The sequence below is a fragment of the Heterocephalus glaber genome, unplaced genomic scaffold (genome assembly GCF_053883595.1).
Source record: "Heterocephalus glaber isolate CG9 unplaced genomic scaffold, H.glaber_assembly_v1.0 deba00001442, whole genome shotgun sequence".
Taxonomy (NCBI): Eukaryota; Metazoa; Chordata; class Mammalia; order Rodentia; family Bathyergidae; genus Heterocephalus; species Heterocephalus glaber.
In genome coordinates this window covers 31,851,355-31,872,287 of record NW_028258296.1, presented here as the reverse complement: position 1 = coordinate 31,872,287, position 20,933 = coordinate 31,851,355, and the positions used below count along the sequence as shown (strand labels likewise).

Sequence of the window (20,933 nt, the reverse complement as noted above, 5' to 3'; positions counted from 1 at the left end):
TCAAAAAGTATTTTTTCACTACAGCTTTTCTTACTTTGTTTTGGGACAGCGGTATACAAAACAAGGTGAAGTAGTGAAAAGGACAAAACTAATTGATTACATTTACGAAGAACACTTTTGGTTTTTAATAGCATTCATATGCTTTTTCACCTGAGAAGAACAAAACTCATGAAACTGAAAAGCTTGTTAAGGTCCAAAATGAAGGATTCATCATACTTACTAAAGTTAAACAAGCACTTTCCCATTTAGCAAAAATGGGAGAAAAGTGGTATTAGACAATAAAAATCATACCTAAAAGGGATGTCTCCTTGGCAAATGCTGCAGCAATAGCTGGGTCCAATGCAGGTTGTCCATCTCCAGATGGGAGATCAGGTCGAGTATAATCCCTACTCTTATCATTGTTGTATTTTACATTCAAATTCACAAGTTTGGAAAAATCAATCCTTAGAGTACAGCAAGCATTATAAATATTCTGACCATCTAGGGCCTGTAAAAGTGAATGAAGTGTATTAGCAATGTTAAGGCATGAGAATTAGCAAAAATGGGAAAAGGTTTCAAATTCATACATCATACTGTACTGTTCCTGCTATAAATGCATAAGTTTCCAATAAATATGATCTTCTTTAAAGAGAAAATGTTACTTAACTCTTAAAAATTTAATAATTCATGCTCATAATTTTAATTAAAAAGATATAAATGTGTAATCTTTAAAAAACTTGTAAGGGTCACAAGTACAGTATGTCTACAAAGCTAGTATTTACTAATTTACATAAAAAAGATAACCTTATTATTCATATGCTGGATGACAGCACTTTTATGAATTGACAGCTTTATAAGGTAATTGTTGTTGGGTGTCACATTGTAATGAAGTTGGCTCAGACCAAAATGTATCATCATAATGTGTAACAGCAATTCCCACGAAATGTGGTAAAAACTAGTATCTTAAGATGAAATATTCAGCCTGAATCAGAATCCCTTCATGAAATTAGCAAACTCAACTCCAGGAAATTTCTGGAATAGAAGAGTTTCAGCCCTAGAGCTGAAAGCCTAGGATTAGTTAGGTCATTCTAAGGAAGTTATATAACTCTCTAATACTCAATTTCTTAATATGGAAAACAAATAATAATGGCTACCATGTACAAGGTTATTATGAGGATTAAATAAAGGACAGCATATGTGAAAGTACACCATGAATTATAAAAAAACTATACTGCTGTTATGGTTATCATGTTTTTCTGCTGCTGTATCATCATCATTAGTCCGTCTGGATATAAGCTAGGAACAAACTATAAAACAGGGAAACCAAGGTTAATTTTTCATCAGGAAAATAAACACGTCCTGTTAGGGAAAAAATAAACCTTTATAGTTACATAAGTATACAAAGTTTATAATACAATAATCTCATTCTCTGGAAAAATATATCTTTCCTTAATATAAAAAATTATTTTCTTTGATTATACTTACCAAGTTGAAAACTAACCTAAAAATAACTCAACAGAAGTTCATCCATTATAACACAGTGTTTGCAAAAACTCACAGGACTTCATAGATATCAGGATCTGAATTACATTTGGGTTAAGCAAGGTACTTATCATCACACAAAAGTAGAAGCCAAGTATCAATTTTATCAGCCTATATAATATAAACCAGTGATGGTGAACCTTTTAGAGCTTTCAATGATATAAACAGCCCACTGTGGCACATGTGCCACAGGTTTGCCACCACTGACAGAAACTAAGTCAATACTCAGTTTTAAAGGCAAACAAAACACTGAAAATAGGCATCCATTTACTCATGTAACATTCCTATAGGGAAAACATGAGTCAAGAAACAATCTGTTTCAACACACTATATGAAATGTCAAAAGATGAAAAGCAAAATTTATTATTAATTGTTTTAGTATTTTTTCAATTGTACATGTTTGTAGAACATGATTACATTCCCCATAGTCAGTTGGTATATGTACATAATAGATCTTAATTCTTTTTTAAACAACCCGGCTCCATTTCTTGGTGCCCTTCCCAGTTATCAACCTTTTATTTCATTATATTTTGGGTAACATCAAAAAGAAAATGCTATCTTGTAAAAGAAGACATGGGTCTGAAAATAGTATCCAGGTTAAGGCTAAAAGTATTGACAAGAAACTACTAACTCCTCAATAAATAGTCTTTTCTAAGCTGAGTTATTTCCAAACAATACTCAAGCAGACTGTCAAATTATACACAATAAAAAAGTCCTATAGAGACATTTGCCATTTTCCTTTTTAACTTTTAGAAAAACAGCTTCATGTAAGTGGAAGATATACAATTACATGTAAGGTACAAGAGCTGGAGAAATGAGCAAACAAGATGTCAATTAAAATAGTTTAACAACAGAGAACACAAAAAATAAGAGCTAAATATACATGAAAACAGAAATCCAGGCATTTTCAATAGTTGGCTGAAATAACATCACTGCAAGTAAAGTAGGGATAAAAATCAAATTAAATTCATGTATTTATACAATCTCAGGAGATAAGAACAGCACACAAACTGTGGTTTGGTAATCAGGAATGCAGTGATCATACTGAAGCAAAGATTTCTGATAACAAAAGCTCCATATAATTTGCACCAAGACCTTTTGAATGTGCTTATTTCCATAGCAAGCAAAAACAATCAGAAAAAAAACTGTAAACAGTAATTTAAAATTTATGGCTAAAATATCATCATCAAGAAAGAGGAAGTGGGAGGGGTAGGGGAAAGGAAAGAAGGGAAAGGAATAAATATGAGAAAAGGAAAAAGTGGAAACAAAGTCTTTGTAAATAGGGAGGGGTGGAAGGGACAAAGGGAGGGCAGGGGAATGGGGAAAAAAATAAGAACCAAGATATATCATGAAAGGTACATATTCCCAATGATGAATGTCATCATATTGTATACCTAAAATGTACCAATAAACTTAATGAATAAAAAAAAAGTAGGAAAGATGTTTAAACACAAAATGCACAATGACGTATCCTATATAGATTAAAAAGATAAAAGTCACAATAGTATTTCTATTTTTATGTCAATGTTTACTATTTCTTTCCATGACTTACTTTTTTGAAGAGATGGTTGGGGATCTGATTTAACAGGTGCGTAGAGAAACCTGAAAGCTCCAAATTCTTTAAGTATCTTACTGTCTAATATTTAGCAAGTCAGGAAAACACATCAAAACCAAGAACATAAATTAGGTTTGTAACACTAATAAAATACTTTAGAAATTATTAACCAACATAAAACTTCACGTTAGATTATGCAGGATTTTTGTAAAACATTCTAACACCACTGGTTTCACCATAAATCCCCTATTCATATTAATGTGGAATACAAAAATTACAAATGCTGAAAGGTAAGTACAATTAAGCAGATTGCAAAGAGAATGTACAAAAAAGTAGTAAACAGTGATTACATTAGATCTCTCAAAATTCTCCATAAAGTAGTAAGTAGGCTGTAAAAAATAATATATGAGAAGATCTTACTGCTGCAAAATATTTGTTTTACCTCATTTTTTAACATGATATAAAATCTAAAAGAAATTAAAAACAATCCACATGTACACTAAATTAAAATGACATAATTCTAAACACAAACTATCAGTATCCTGTGTCTATTATAGATATTCCTAGCAGGAGATAATGTTCATGAAATGCTGTTTCTAATAATAAAAACAGAAAAAGTGTCATTTCCAACTTATATACATATATTAAAATTTAGCTGTATGAAACAACTTTCAACTGGGTATAGCGGTGCTTGCCTGTAATCCCAGCACTCTAGGAGGGTAAGACAAGAGGATCTCCAAACCAACATGGGCAACTCAAGACTATGTCTAAAACTTAAAACTTAAAAAGGGTTGTGTGTATTCAGTGCCAAAGCCCTATGTCCAATCCCCAGTATCACACACAACAAGAACAAAAACCCTAAAACAAAACAAAGTCTTTTAAAGGCCCAGTGAATAATTACTGTGTCCTACTATTAAGAAGAGGTGGCTATTTCTATGTACCAATTTTTTCCTTAAAAATATAAAAGATGTATTAAAATGCCAAAGGAAAACATCTTTATGTGCCTGATACACTGTGTGCCAATAAATATCAACAAGATTTTCTAAAAGATATTGGGGCGTTTCCTTTCATAAACATGAGAATCATTTACGTTTTGATAATCAGAATTGTTACAAATACTTTTGATTATCACCATAAATGTCAATACTCAAAAACTGCAGCAAAGAACAAAGCAGACATGGTATTCACTCTCATATAAGTGAGTCTAGAAAAATTAACAAATAATCACAAAAATTTTAATCTAGTTGAAAGGAAAAGGAAGATCTCTGAAAGGGTACTTCTAAATGGATACTTAAAAGAGGACGATATGGGGCCGAGGATTTAGCTCAGTTGTGCTGCTGCCTGCCTTGCAAGCACAAGGTCCTCAGTTTGATCCCTGGAACCAAAAAAAAAAAGAGGAAGATAGCAAGAAGTATGACATAAGAAGATGAAGAGAAAACACAGTATTAACAATTGGAACAGCAAGCTGGAAGCCTGAGAGATCAAAGAAGCCACAGTATATGCAAGCTATTTAAATAATTTCAATACAGCAGAGATAGTTTCCTAAGCCATATTAATGACTGGTGGACTTTATTTGAACAAAAGTCAGACACTGAGTAGAATGGAAATAATGTTGCTTTAAACTGAAATCATTCTTAGTACTTTGTGGATAAATAATAGGGGTAAGGGAAGATGTCAGAGTGGGGAGTTTAGTCAGAAGACCAACGAAGTACAGATTTGCTCAAAACAGTTGTTCACAGACCAGCATTCTTGGGTCACTATGCATGAAGATAAAAACTTTATGTCAGAATTTGTATCTGCATCAAGACTAACATATTGCAGTTAGAAATATGCTGATCTGTAGTTTGGCACAACAACTTTAAGGTCTCAGAGGTCAGTATTTTTTAACAATATCTATTCAGGATGGTAGCAAGAGAGATGGAGTCAAAAAAGGATATATTCCATAGCAATTTAGCTGCTAGAATGAATATTTGATAGAATAATAATTTCATGTTTTCTGGCTTGCTAATGAGACTGACATTGGTACCTTGCAGAGACACACAAGAAACACCTGAAACAAGCTGAACTAAACCTAAGTTTGAAGGTGTCCAATATTCTACTGGACTCTTGGTCTGGGTCTGAGCTATAAAAAGTGGTAAGAACACTAAGTGTAACTGAACATGGCAGTAGGTGAGGTTTCCCAGGTAGTAGGGGAAGAATGTGTAGCAAGGAAGAAACCATCAAAGCGAGATAAATCTAGATGAGAAATGTCAAGAGATCAAATGAAAATTTTTTAGAGTATTCCACAGTGCCAAATGTTACCTATATGTTAAGTAAGGTTAAGACTAAATAATACTACTGGCACTTCATTATTAATCATTGGTGAAATTCTGAAGAATAATCTGTGTAAACAGGGCTGAAATCAAATTACAGAAGATAAATAAGCAAGCTCTAAAAGATAATAAAAAATAAAGACACCGTAATTAACAAATCAGGTTATAAATTTTAAAGGGCAAAAGAGAGGTAGAGTGAGAGATGGGAAGATTATAGTTACAGATGGAGTTGAGAGACATCGGAGGCTTGAGCACACTTGAAGTATTAATGAGAGGTAGTGAATGTAAGAGAAAAATAAAAGAAAGTAGAGATGACAGTGCCAACTCTTAGGAAGCAACAGAGGATGGGATCTGTTGTTTACTGCTCTTAGACTAAAAAAAAAAAATGTGACTTTTATTAGAGGAAAAGGACTTGGATTATACGCTTTGCAAGAAAAACTAATGGAGAGTCCATCTGATATTTTCCTGCAATTAAGCAAGAATGAAGAAAGACATGGTGGAAGGGGAAATTTCTGACAGTCACTGTGAAAAGCAGAACATGCTGACTGAAAAAATAGCAAAGAAATTTTTCAAGTGGAGGGGGCTACTTGTAGGCAATGCTCATGAATTTAAAACTGTTACCAATTGTCAGACTTTTTGATAATCTCTAGGTACAACATAGTGACATGAAGAATGCAGATTACTGGAGTCATCAAAAGTTCTACCAATGGGGCCGGGGATTTACCTCAGTGGTTCTGCGCCTGCCTCGGAAGCACAAGGTTTGATCCCGAGTTTGATCCCCGGTATCCAAAAAAAAAAAAAAAAGTTCTACCAAGCAGTCTAGATTACAAGATAATGGCAGAGCAAGTCTGGGAAGTAGTAAGTGAAATAAAGTTGTGCTCAACTATTAGGAAAAAAAAAAAAAAAAAAAAAAAAAAAAAATATATATATATATATATATATATATGATAAAACAATTATCTATTCTCTTAGAATTTTACCTCTTTGTTGAGAGGACCTGAACGAGTGATAATTGTATATTAAACATTCATGAACACTTATAGCTTGATGCTCATTATCAGTACACAGGCTGGTAAAATGAAATTCTCAAGTATACAGTGTAATTGAAGTATTACATCTTTTATTTTATGAGATTAAATGTACCTATAAATTATTTCAAATAAGATGTACACATAAGCTATTTCCCATGTAAGAATTAGCAGTATACTCCATTTCACTGGTCCTTTACCAAGCCCTTTTCTTCTAGGGAATAAGAATAAAGAAAATATCATACATCAAGAAAAATGTGTATCATTTTAAAATACGTTTGAAGTTGTGAAAAATGTCATACAAACCATGACTTCTAGATACTATATAATGATAAAATCTCATACCACATTAATTTTTGGAAACTCCATAAAGTTTGTATTTCCAAAGCTGGGAGGCCAAAAACTGTGAAGAATAATTATTTTTAGAAAAAAAAGAACTCCAATTATTTACCTACACTGGAAAAATAACACACAATGAGATTATATCACCTGAGAAGTAATGAATAGCAATACACTAGAGAAATAGACTATATAAAAGGCAGACTGAAAAAAATGTCTATCTCACAGACTATGCATTATAAGTAATTTACCTCTTTAAATCTTGGCATCCTTTTTAACAAAGGGAGAAAAAAACCTGTTCTCTTGGGCCGGGGATTTAGCTCAGTGGTTCTGCCGCCTGCCTTGCAAGTGCAAGGACCCGAGTTCAATCCCCGGTACCAAAAAAAACAACACCAAAAAAAAAAAAACAACCTGTTCTCTTTACAAGACAGAGTACTAGTCAATAAATAAAAGTGAGATAAGGGTACCTGGTAAACTATTAACAATTATGTTGTTACAACCAGTATAGCCTTTCTGCTACTTAAAGATTTCAGTAATCTCCAAATGAGATAGTGAGGAAAGAAATGCTATTAAGCAATAATGAAAAATGGTCGGCATTCCATAAGGAATCTTGATCTAGAGGAAGCACTAACGGGCTAGAAACTACAATTAGTCTGAAAGTTAAAAAAAAATAAAAAAGAAAAAACCAAGAGGTAAGACAAAGGTAAGTAAAAACAGCAGATTTAATAATAATGGTTTAATAATGAATGTTTACTATATAATGGAATAATAAGAATATGGTACAAGTAAAAGAGACAGTGAAAACAGAATTAAGATACATTAACTTAGGCACTGGAAGACATTTTGAAGCAAAGCTTTGGTATATAATTTTCAGTAGTGGTCATGACATGGGAAAATTTTTCTTCTTCTAAAAGTCTCTTAACTTCCATATATAGCAATGACAAAAAATGTGAATGATCTGAATAAAAAACAGATCACAAACCTATTCAGAAAACATGCCTTTAAAAAAAGAATAAAAGGTAGTTTTACACTAGCGCTTGTCACAGCATTTGAGCTATTATCTGTATTGATATATTCAACCATACTATCTCAAAAACAGATTACTTTGATTCCCATTTCAAGCTATTTAAAAATCTTATAAAGATATCCATGGACAATATACTATTCAGCTATCTTCTCAAAAGCACAAAATTTCCCAAATTAACAAAAATGTAAACTAATACAAGCCTATGCTATAGACAGCTACATCATGATGATTATTATTAATTTTGTGTGTGTGGTACGGGGGATTGAACTCAGGACCTTGTGCTTGCAAAGGAGACATGGTGCCACTGAGCTAAATCTCTGGCAAAGTCATGATTATTCTTAAAAAATACACATTCCTTTTTCATGACAATTACTGTTTCCTAAAATTATCTCACTGACATATTTCTACCATCTATGTTGATGTTCTTTCAACCAAACCAATAAATTACTTTGAGACTCCCTGCAAGCTTCTTAAAATTCCACTATCTTCTCAAAAGTACAAAACTTTGCACCTAAATTTAAAGTGTAAAATACAAGCTTATGTTACAGATAACTATAGGCATCACTGTTCTTTAAAAATAAACATTTTTTTCTGACAATTAAAATGGTTTCCTAAAATTATCTTAATGACATGAATTTCCACCATCTACAATGCTACATGGCATTACTAACTTAAATCCAGATTAAGTTACATCTCCACGAAAAAATATTACTATCTCAAAAGACACTCTAGACTTACTAGTTTTGCTTGTTGAGCATTTACTGGATCACCATACTGGAGCAAAGCTTGAAACTGGTTATTTTTTGTAAATGTGATTATCTTCAATACAGCACCAAACTTAGAAAATATCTGTTAAAACATGAGACCAAAGTATTATTTACTGTATTATTTATTCAATTTACATGTGAGTATGCAAATTAAATTAAAACTTACTTGGTGAAGAACATCAAGTGTTACAGGGTAGTACATATTGTCAATAATTATTCTAAGTACTGGACTCTGGGCTGGAGTCACTGCACTCTCACTAACTGTGGTGCCACTAAGAGGAGTATTTGCTGTCTGGACAGCAGTCACAGCTTGAAGAACTGCTTGAGCACGCTGAAAATTAAAAGGAAAAAGAGTTGAAAAACACACTCATCACATACTTTGCTATATGTTATAATATTGTTGGTTTGTAATTCAAGTATTCTACTGATATTATTCAAAAAAGTGAACTAGGATTTGGCATGAATACTGACAGAGCAAAGACAGGCAATGTGACTTATGCTTGAAAGAACAAGGCATAGTCTGACAGATCTATATAACCAAAAAATGTTTTAAACAAAAACTTTTAGAGAATGAAACTTTAAACTACCACTATTTTCTCCAAAAATAGGCACATGGCAAATCTCAACAAGATATGGATTATCAAAAAAAAAAAACTACCATAAAGTTTAAATTTTCCAGGAAATTTTCAAGCTGCAATATGAATGATATTTTGCACACATTTATGGTATTTAATACACCAACAATTATAAAATGCAGTTTTATTTTATATTAGTAATAAGATGTTACCAATTAAATTATTGTAAATATTATAAGACACCTTGATTTCTTATATCTTTAAAGGTGAAAAAAAATCAACACACAAAATTGAAAGAATTTATAGTATTTTCTAAGAATTTTGCCTATCAAATGTTAAATGCTCCAAAAGACTGCCCTCATCATTACTGTGCCTTTCTTACTATGACAGACTCTGATACACTTCTTTCTACCTCTTCTGGGGCCAGAAAACAAATGTAAGGATAACTATATGTGTATGTGTGTGTGTGTGTGTGTGTGTGTGTAGTGTGTGTGTGTGAAATACAACAATAACATATATCTTGACATTAGTTTAGAGTCTGAAATATCTGTATTTGCAGATAAGTAAGAATATATACATAGTACAATGACAAATGAAAGAATAGAAAAGAATTAGGACACTTATGAGAAGAAAAAAGAATGGTCATTATATTAAAATATAGCCAGGGATCATGTCGCTTGAGACTCAAAAATCCACATTTGCATTTAAACAAATCTCATCATTTAAACCCAACAGAGAAACAATATAAGGCAATTTAGTACTATTGAAAAAATAGTTGCAAACAAAATAGGTAAAAAAAGATTTCTAGAGCAACATTTATCTACCTAAATGTTTGAAAATATTTAGTAGAATTTTCTTTGTAGTGAACCTGGACTTCATTATGGCCCAAGGTCAACAGAAACTCTTTTAATTCCTCCAAGCTGAGCTGCACAACTCACTTGGCAAAGCAATGCTACGTAGGTTTATGACCCTCAGCCTCCCTTAACAGCTAAGCCTGCCTTGTGCGGGTTCGGGTAGCACTATAAGCCAAGCAAACACACCTCAGCCACGGCATGGTTGTATCCACCTGGCTCAGGCTTCCATCTCAGATGTTTGGGGGTAAGGAACTAGGTGCAGTACTCATAGTATAGACTGTGGTGGCCAGCAGTTAGGCTGGGCCTTGGGTAGGTATTGTGCCTTCTTGGGTTGTGCCATGTCTGGAGCACAACCCAGAGATCAGAAAACATCGGCTGAGTTTTCCATACTCCTTTCTACCTGATTTGGATTTTGGATTTTCTTACATATATTCATCCACAATAACAATCACAACTTAGAAAAACACTAACAAGGCTACTGTTAGAAATGATGTCTTTAAGGGGCTGGGAATTTGGCTCAGGGGCACCACACCTGTCTCCCACGTGCAAGGTCCTGAGTTCAATCATCGGTACCCCACCCCCCAAAGAAATGATGTCTTTAAAAAACAGGAATCACTTGATCATGATATCCAATCTAATCAATACAAAGAAGAAAGTTCTTCCCGTAAATCTTAGTCACCCAAGTTTGCTTTTCCTTACTGACTCAGCACAGATATTAATTTTGGGTACCCTTCCAGAGTCACCATCTAAATATGAAACCTATGTACACATATCTATTCCATACTTTGTTCACCATATTACTGGCCTGCCAACCTACATTTTAACTGAACCTCATATCAAAATAATTACATATACACAGAGAAAACAAATTCTGTGAATAGAGCTCAATAAAATACCACAAACTGGACATCTCTATGAAATTATTTCTCTCCCATAAAAACATTATCAGTGCTCTAGAACCTATACTCATGTTTCCTTTCAGTTATATTAATGGAATTGTATCCTCCCAATTATTAAATGTAATTTTGTCTTACGTGTTCTTCTTTGGTCTGGTTTCTGTCAATGAACATTATTTTATGATATACAGTAGTGTTTCACAGCTATCAAGTAGCTTGTTCATTATTATTGTCATACAGCATTCCACTGAATGAATACATCACAACTTATTCAACGGCTACTGAATACTTAGATCATTTCCAGCTTTGGGATAATACATATAGTCTCCTGTGAACTTTCTTATATGTATCTTTTCATGAACATACACGTATGCTTTTCCAAGTACAAAACTAGGAATGAATGGACTAAGTTAAGGAAAATGCATATGCTCCACTTTAGTAGATACTTCTTCTAAGTTCTGAAAAATTATTCTTTCAATTTACATTCCATTCACTTGTATATAAGAGTTCAAGCTTCCCTACATTAACACCAACACTTGGTATTATTTAACAACTGGCCATGAGAAGTATGAGTAGAACAGTGGTGCAAAAGCAGGCAGGACAGAATATTCCATCAGTAAATAAGAAGGAAGTGGCAGCAAAAGATTGAAATCAAGAGAAATCAGATTAGAGAATCTAGCCCTACTTTTAAAGACGGAAGCATAGGCAAATAGATGATCGTAAGACAAAAACTAGCAGCAGTCATCTTCAAATGGGCTTTCATGGGAGTAATTTAGTTGGACTTGTGTACTTTAGCAAGATACATACTTGGCTCTAGTAGGGTAAAAGAATTCAAGACAGAAAATAAGTAGGTTAGTGGAGGAGCTATCACAATAATAGAGACAAAAAATGAATATTTCTGAGCAACACAAGTAGCACAGATAGAGAAAATGAGGTAGCTAGTTAGGAAGAATGAATTGATAACAATATAAGGGTTACTATTTTTGGATAAAATACATTCACTTATTTGTCTCCTATAATGAAATCTTATGAAAATGTGTACAAAATAGAATACAAAATAGAATCAACTCAAACACTGGACAGGTAGTCATCTTTAGTTGAGAATAATATTATCAAATTCCTGAAATGGAGAAAATAAATGGAACCAAATGGAAAGAAGACTCAGTAAATACACAGCAAATGGGCTGTATCGGTGGAAGTCACAGGAACCAGGTAAGGAACTGGCAAGTTCACAGAAAGGAGAGTGAAAATAAAGGATTAAAAAGAAAGTATAGCTGATGAACAAACGGCTAAACATCTCTCCTCTTTCTTCTCTAAAGGACTGACAAACCACTTTCACCATAAAAAAAACAAGCAAGCACAAAATCCCTCCCTTAAAACAAGTTCTAAAGGGCGTTTTTTGGGGGGGCTCAGAATAAATGTAAATAAATTTATCTTTGGCACTGGCTGGGAGGACCAGATCAGCATCCAACTCCACAATACTGTAGAAGAATCCACCATTGTACATTCTGACCTATGTACAACAGACAACTCATATGGGCAGAGAGGGAAGTGAGAACAAGATAAACACAAAAGTTAATAGTGAGAAAAACTGACAATTTATAGTACACTGAGGTAGTTTTAAAATACTATAATTACAAAGGGAAAATAAAAAATATGAGAAAAGGAAAAAAATGGAAACAAAGTCTGCAAATAGGGAAGGGTGGAGGGGGTGAAGGGAGGGCAAGGGAAGGGGAAAAAAATAAGAACCAAGATACTCATGTAAAGGTACAAGATCCCAATGATGAATGTAACTGTATTTTATACCGAAAATGTACCAATAAACTTAATGGGGGAAAAAAAGTAAAAATAAAAATAAAAAAATAAAATACTATAATTACAATCCTTGAACTATGAAATCGAAAGACATGATCAACTATAACGTAAAAAGGATGATTAAAGAATACTGAATGGCATTTGAAAATTAAAAATCTGACTTCAAAAAAACTTTGCAACAGAAGGAAATTTGCATTGATTGTTTTCTCTGTCTGGAATAACCCAAATTAGATGGTGTGGCTTATTCTCTAACCACTTTGAAATTATTATTCTAATGTTCCTTCTCAATAGGGTTTCCAGGGGCTATCCAAATTTAAAATTACAAGTTCCTCTCTCCAACTTACATCTCCTCACAGATTACCTATTTTTATTTTTATGTTACTTTCTTTTGAATCTAAAATGAGAATATGGGGCTGGTGATTCAGCTCAGGATATAGCACTTGCCTAGTATGTGTGAGACCCTAGGTTTGATCCCCAGTACCACTAAAGCAGAATAAAATGAGAATGTACTCATGAATTAGTAAAAAAAGAAAAAAAATACAATCAGGATATAAAATGCCATTTTAATTGAACAGTATGGTAAGCTAAATGAATCAGGCACAAAGAAACAAAGTCAAATACCACATAATCTACCTTAAATGTACACTCTAAAAAACATGGAACTCATGAAACTAGACACGATTGTGGCTATGGGAGTAGGAAGTAGGGGACTGGGGGGGAGGGGTCCTAAGAGAAGGGACAGTTTTCTGTGATCTACTGTACAACAGGGGAGTTACAGTTAAAATAATTTATTATATATTTCAAAACAGCTAAAACAACAGATTTTAACACGTTCCCGTTAGCTTGAACCACTGGTGGTACATGCATTGACTGCTGACTGTTTCATCAGGCCTCTTGTACCATTTGGTGGTTCGAGCTGGCAGGAATGAAACATGTTCAAATCACAGCTGCCCAGCAGCCAGACAAATTATGGCCCATCATGAATGTGTTAAATGTTCTCACCACAGAGAAATGCTAAGTACTGGAGGTGGTAGATACAGTAATTAATTTGATTTGACAATATTTTAAGTGTATCAAAACATCACAATGTACCTACACATAAATGTATATATTTTTTATTAAAGGAAAAATAGAGAATAAAATTTCTTTTGGTATACTTCATGATAAATTCTTTTTCCTGAGACAGGGTCTTGTTTCGTAATTCAGGCCAGTCTTGAACTATGTACCCCAGGCTGGCCTCAAACTCACAAGTGACTCTTTTGCCTCAGTCTCCCAAGTGCTGGGACTACAACGGTAGGCCACCACACCCAGCACTTAATGAAAAAAGTAATTTTCTTGTTCAAAAGGATTGAACTTTATTATCAAATTCAACCAACAAAGACAGCTGAAATGCTAACCCCCATCTTCTGGACAAAAAGTTTTACAACTGTATTTTTCACAAACAATCATTTCAGGTGACCTTTTCTTTAAAAGAAAAAAAAAAGTAATGAAAATCTGATTATCTCCATTAAAAACAAAAAAGAACCAGGTGATGTGTATGTTTCACTAAAACTATCAGAAATAATTAGCTTAAATAGTATTTTAAAAGAGATAGTTTTAGACCACACGGTAATCTTAAATATTTAGTTTTAAAAACATGCTTGTATTATTTTTTAACACATTAAATTTAAACAATTTTTTTATATTACATGTTTAAAACATCAATTATACTTATATACTCTTTATTCTTAAGATTTCTTTCCCCTGGGAAATCATTAACACATTCTCAAAAGGAGTACTTTCAAAAGAAATTAAGACCTATAAAGAGTCAACTAACAGCAGTGCATTTCAAAATCTAAAGTCTAAACAGCAAAGTTGTACAATTTATGCAATAAGTTCTACTCCTATAAAGATTCTATATACAAATTTTAACTTGCATCAGGAAAAAAAACTTCTGACCAGGGCTTTTAAAATTAATTCATCCAGTACTATTTTAGAACATGAAAATAATAAACTACATATAGTTTCAGTAAATGAAGGCAATATTTAATAGTATATAATACACAAAGATACCTTTTAAAAAAGAAAATGCATACCGAGTGGTTAAACATTTTCTTTCTGTTAATATATTTATGAAACTCTTAATATGTTCTATGTCACTGTACATAGCTATACATACTCACTTGGTTTAATGTATTATCTGTCTTTAGTTCTTTGTGATTAGAGTACTGGATATAAATTGGTTGGTTACGAAGATGAGGTGTCACAGCAGAATAGTAATTAACCATAGTAATAGCGGCTTCCTCTGTTGCTAGTTCCAAAAATGCCTGAAATTTTAAATAGCAAATTTTAATACTATGCATTAAAATCAAATAAACAAATTAGGAATTGTAACTATCTGTATAATCTATTCATCTAGTTTTAAAAAATCAATTACTCAGAATATAAACTTCAAATTACATTTAAATGTTCTAGTAAGTAGAATTAGAAATCTCTTACTGGAATTTAAGTATGCAATTAAAGCTAACTTCAAAAAAACTTTTTGAATAACAGTGCTTCTGCATTCCACCTATGATTTCCTATACCCCACAAATATATTTCCCTCAACAAAAGCTAGAAAAAATAAACATTTTCTAGCATCAGAATTTTACCATGATTACTCTAGAGAATTTAAAAAGTAATACAACACACAGAAAAAAATTTAAACATTAACTGTCAGATTAACTACAACACTATTATGTTAAATTTCATATATTCTGTTAAATAGTATCATTAGAAATTTTAAAACAATATTGCATACTCAATATACCTATGCTTTTCCGGTATAGTTATACCTACTGAATAAAAGATATTCAGACTCAATGATTAATTTCTGCTACCAGATCAGTATTTACCTGAAATAAACTTAAGAATAAGATGCTAATAGTGCCTCTACTGATCTCTGATACCACAAACAACAGAGCCACCATAAAAGAACACTTCATTTGTATTTTCCACTACTACTTTTCAAAAATCATTAAAAGTCCTAAAGTGAATACAAAAGATAAAATTTGAACTATGGCAACTCATTTGTTTTGGGTAACTAGGATTAGTTTCCTACACTCACCTACTAAGAAAAGTCTTCAAGTTTTTTCAGAAAATTAATACTTTTATTACAACTCATACATATAGTACAATTTGGGGTTTATCATTTTATAAGCTTTGAAAGAACTGTACCTGGTTTTTTCCTTTCAGCATAAGGATGTTGGTCACCTTACCAAAAGGTAAGCCTAAAGCAATAACTTCAGTTTCTGTCACTTCACCAGGTAATTTTCGAATGTGAAGTACACGAGAAGGAGCACCGTCCATTTTATCTTCTCCTTTAAATTTCTTGCTGTCATTACCATTGGCTGAAAGACATTTTAAAAATAGTCTTTATTATGTTAAGAATAAATTAATTCTTGTCATTTATATAAGAGCTACAAAACAAAGCTTAAAAATATAGTTGAAGGAAGAAAAGGTCTAAAAGAGCAGGGGAATTGGGAGGGGGTAGGGGAAGGGAAAAAAGGGTAAGGAAAAAATATGAGAAGAGGAAAAAAATGGAAACAAGGTCTTTGAAAATAGGGAAGGGTGGAGGGGGTGAAGGGAGAGCAAGAGAAGGGGAAAAAAAATAAGAACCAAGAGACTCATGTAATGGTACAAGATCCTAATGATGAATGTAACTGTATTTTATACTGAAAATGTATCAATAAACTTAATGGGGGGGGAATATATATATATAGTTGACCATCAACTCCTAAAAGTTCAAAACTAAGTTTTCAAAGTAATGGAGAATACCATTAATTATTAAGTAAAATTAAGTTATCACTTAAAATTGCTGTGAAATATATTTCTGAACAGTATATGCAGAGAGTAATAAGTGATTTGGAAAAACATTAAAATGCAGTATCATTAAAAAACTATCCAATCACTAAATAATATAATTACATTGTAAATTAATCATCTATTCAGACTAATGGAAATACAGATTTCTTCTTATCCAAAGGCGATACATCCAAAGATCCAGAAACCATGGATAGTACACCAAATCCTACATATACATTTTCTTTTCCTATACATATATATATGATAGCTTAATTTATAACCTAGGCATAGTAAGAGGTTAATAAAAACTGACAAAATAGATAAAATGATAAAATGGTAAAATAGAACTAAAACAGTATACTGAAATAAAAGCTTGTACTTTGAGAATACTATTAAGTAAAATTAAGGGTTACTTCAACACAAGCATTTCAATACCATGACAGTCAATCTTAAAACTACTACGCGTGTAAACTGACAGGGCTAGCTTATACAGAATCTATCTACCAGACAAGGGAAAGAGTATTAGCCACAGCAAGACCTGGCATTTCCGATGAAATATTTTCAGCTGAGGTTTATCGAAGGTAAATGAAGCTACAAAAAGCAAAATGATGCATAAGGCAGGTCTACTATATAGAATTTTTTTCTGAAAAAACTGGTTTGGCAAAAATTAGATTATAAATTTTACCTAAGAAATTATAAATTGTTCAATTTGGAAAATGTTGTCATGCTGCAATACCATAAAAAAGATTATGTGGCCAATCCACACTACAGCTTATCTACAAATGAATCTCTTAATTTGTTAGTATTACTATGTTGGGAGCAATGCTACATAATTCTAGGGAAAAATAATTTGAGTAGGCCTAGTTCTCCAGCCTACAGGCCAGCTATGACATTCCAGAAAAAAATGCATTTTGGCCTCGGGTCACAACTGAGATCTCAGTGATCCTGCAATGCTGTAAAGCTCCAGGACAAGACCACACCTCCGGGAGCCAGGGAGGAACCAAATCTTCATCTGCGTAGTTTCTCATGGTTCTTAGATTTCCACTGCCCCCCCAGTCTTTTGTTACACCTTGTTTATCCCAAAGTGAAGTACTGAACTCTGCATTTCACTTGTTACATTTGTTTTCCCATGTACTGAATAAAAGGTGCTGCAAGCTAGGGGGTCTTTGTCTTTGCTGCCCAGAGCAGCACTGATCAGACCCAAAGCTCAGCTTCTTCTCAGTCTCATTTTTCTACCTTTCCTGTAATTCGCCCTGTGCTGCCATGGCTCACAGGAGACTAGGACTTACTGCAGAGGTTCTAGTAACGTCCCCTTCCCCTGTTCCCTACATTACTACATAATCTATTTAAATATTTTGTAGCTATTAGTATCACCATCCTCTAAATTACTCATTAAGGTATTATCACTCTGAGCCTTAAAGTAAATATATTTCAATCAACAGATTATTTATTTGCCTTCATTTCTCAGCTGACCTAAAATAATCTTATTAAGGATGTCTGTAAAAAAAGGAATCTTTTATGCAGAACTGTTTGAAAGACACAATGCCAGATCAATCACAATAGTCTATACACTCAAGGATATTTTTTAAATGCTAAAATGACGAATTGTTATACAACCAAGAATACACATGTATACTTCATTTTATATAAAATTTTAAGTACTTTATGATACCCCTAAAACACTCAACATTATCTATAAAACTTGATCTCTTAAGTGCCATCATCCACATACTGATTCTTGATATATTTATTGAGACTCAGGGATTTGTCTCGGACTGTTTTAGGCTATGGAAATACAGAATGAACATTATGAGTCTGATGCCTGAGGCTCTACAGTCTAGTGGAAGAGGAAGGCTAATACATGAACCAGATAATTTCTTATAAGTGCTGTTAAGAAAGTAGAATGATGTGATTAAAAATGATTTAGTGAAGGGCTTTAAGAGAGTGTTAGCAATGATTTTATTAGATGACCAGAGAAGATATATCTAAAAGATAATATGTAAACTTACTGATAATTTATTTGTTAAACTATATGTAAGTCATATCTTACTTTGAGAGAGTCAAATAGACATATACAATTGAAGGATCACACAATGCATCATTCCCTTATGTTGACTTTGTACAGCAAAACATTAAGCTGCAGCTTTTGAATAATTAGCCTGCCAATTTTGGCTAACTAGCTCTTCTACTCGCCAGAAATTTATAACAAACAAACAACTACAACAACAAAAACCATATAACCCTATGGGAAACTATCTACTGCCTTTCATTACCGAGGAAGATTTTACATACATAGGCACCTAAACTTTCTATTTTGTAATAGCTTCTAACAAAAATCGAGTCTGTGTAAATTAAACCAAATAATCTACAATATATACATATACCTTTTAAAACATATAACTGGCATTTACAGACATATTCTTCTAATGTAGGACTGAGGCCTCTTCTCAGAAAAGCAGTTTTGAGTACAGAAAGTTGGTAAGTTATTATTCATTAATTTGTTTGAATAACAAGGACAAATACATCACAATCAACACCCCATGAGTTACAATTTTAGGATACTCAATTCAGCAAATTTCAGTTTCTCTTATTTTGGTTTGTCCTTTCCCTTCTGGGAGAAAGGCAAGGAGGAAAAAATATCCCACAATAAAGACATTACCATTGTACCTATACAGAAAAAAGGCTTCCCCTTTCAAATGATTTTCAGAATATAAGCCCTACCAAAAAACAAAAGCCTGACTACACCTATGTTAAGAGAATTTATCTTAGATGTCAGATGCTCTTTGGACAGTGGATGGTGGGTGGCTAAATGTTCAAGGTCAGACAGTTACTAACTGGTAAAAATAAGAAATAATAGAAATGGGATTAAAACTCATGGAGTAAGAGTAGTATGACTCCATCATCTCTGTTCTTCAATCACTACTCTATAGGAAGATCCCAAAGACAAACTTCACCTTTCATATGATGGCCTGAAGAGATCTTTCCTTTTCTCCCAAAGACCAGCCACCTACAGTTTAACCATCAAAATGTATGAGATCTTCCTTTTTCCCCCCAAAGACCAAGCCAGCTATCAAGTAACCATCAAAATTTATATCCTCTCTTCACTCAGTTAAGAGCCTCAAGAGAGTAACTACTAAGTATTCATCCTTAATTCTATGAAAATCTTCATTTTCAATAACCAGTACTATGAAAATGGGAAATGGGGACTTTTTCAATCATACAATGAAGTCTATTTTCACATATTAAAAAATCTGAATCTGAGGCAGGGGGAGTGTAGACCTCAACTTACTGTTTAGGCTACTTATTACTCCAGCAGAGAAGTAAGTCGAATTAGGTCTATCTTACTTAAATGATCTATGATTATTTAGTAGTCCAGAGAAATCTGGACTTCTCCCCATGTTTCTTTCCCTTCATTTAAACCCAGAAACTTTTGTTAGTATATATAAAACTAGTAATAATTCAAATGATTTTAGGACTTCAGCTCAATTAACAAGATATATAGTAATGCTTTTACTTATGCATACAAGTTCCATACACATAGCAAAAATCTTTACACCATTTTCTCTATTAATCAGTCCTTTTAAAGCCTTTTAGTTATGGAGGATGTTCATCTACTTACAAATTAAACACAAAACTTAAAAACTGTTTCTACTCAAGTACTTATCTTCCAAACTCAAAATCCAGTTTTCTGTCTCAACTCTAAAATTATCACCTTTACCTTTGATCAGTTTATCACTTTTCATTTCCTGAGTGATCTTTGCTCTTCACAGGTTTTTCTTGCAGTTTTTCACATAAATGGATCTTGCTAAAATCCTAAGTACTTTGTTAAATCATATCCATCAGTGATCCAGAACTATTATCTTCCTCTTCCTTACTGAAGTTCTCTATTCTCATAAAACCCCCAACAAGTTCCACTTTTACATTCTCAACTTCCTTGACTCAGTATCTCCTTGGAATCTATTTATTCCTGAACACTGTTGGAATTTCCTAAGCTGTTCTGACCTTAAGGTTCTTCCTATATTTACTTGATTCAGTACCTGAGTTTCAACAATAACCTCATTTAATTTGTAAATCTTTTATTTTAACCCCACTCATTTACCATCACATGTATTTTCAACTGAATACAAACATGAAGTCAAACACTTCAAAACTTCACACACTTCATCTGTATTTTTTTTCCTAATATAGCAATCTGAAGACACTATCCACCCCTCCACACACACATACCTCTAGGGTTGTACCTACCAAATTTTGACACATACAGTATTTTCATCCAGTGAGAAATATGTCCCTTGTGATAGCCTCCGATTCCTTAACTGTTCAGAACGATGTATTTTGATTTCTAAATATCTTGTGCTTTCTTACATTTTTTATTTTCTAATTTAATTCCAGTATAATCATGTGAGTTTTCAACCATTTGAG

At 32.9% G+C, this 20,933-nt stretch overlaps 1 protein-coding gene across 7 annotated transcripts in view; it reads right to left on the bottom strand.

The window, feature by feature from the left end:
- Ptbp2 (polypyrimidine tract binding protein 2) overlaps positions 1 to 20,933 on the bottom strand; it is a 72,409-nt gene that overhangs the window by 26,619 nt on the left and 24,857 nt on the right. For all 7 annotated transcript variants that reach the window (XM_004841219.4, XM_004841217.4, XM_004841218.4 and 4 more), the window contains exons 4-8: positions 15,885 to 16,057; positions 14,852 to 14,995; positions 8,716 to 8,880; positions 8,521 to 8,631; positions 292 to 487 (exon numbers count right to left, since the gene is read on the bottom strand). In XM_004841219.4, coding sequence (XP_004841276.1) covers positions 292 to 487; positions 8,521 to 8,631; positions 8,716 to 8,880; positions 14,852 to 14,995; positions 15,885 to 16,057 — 789 coding nt within the window. The remainder of the gene's footprint in view (positions 1 to 291; positions 488 to 8,520; positions 8,632 to 8,715; positions 8,881 to 14,851; positions 14,996 to 15,884; positions 16,058 to 20,933) is intronic.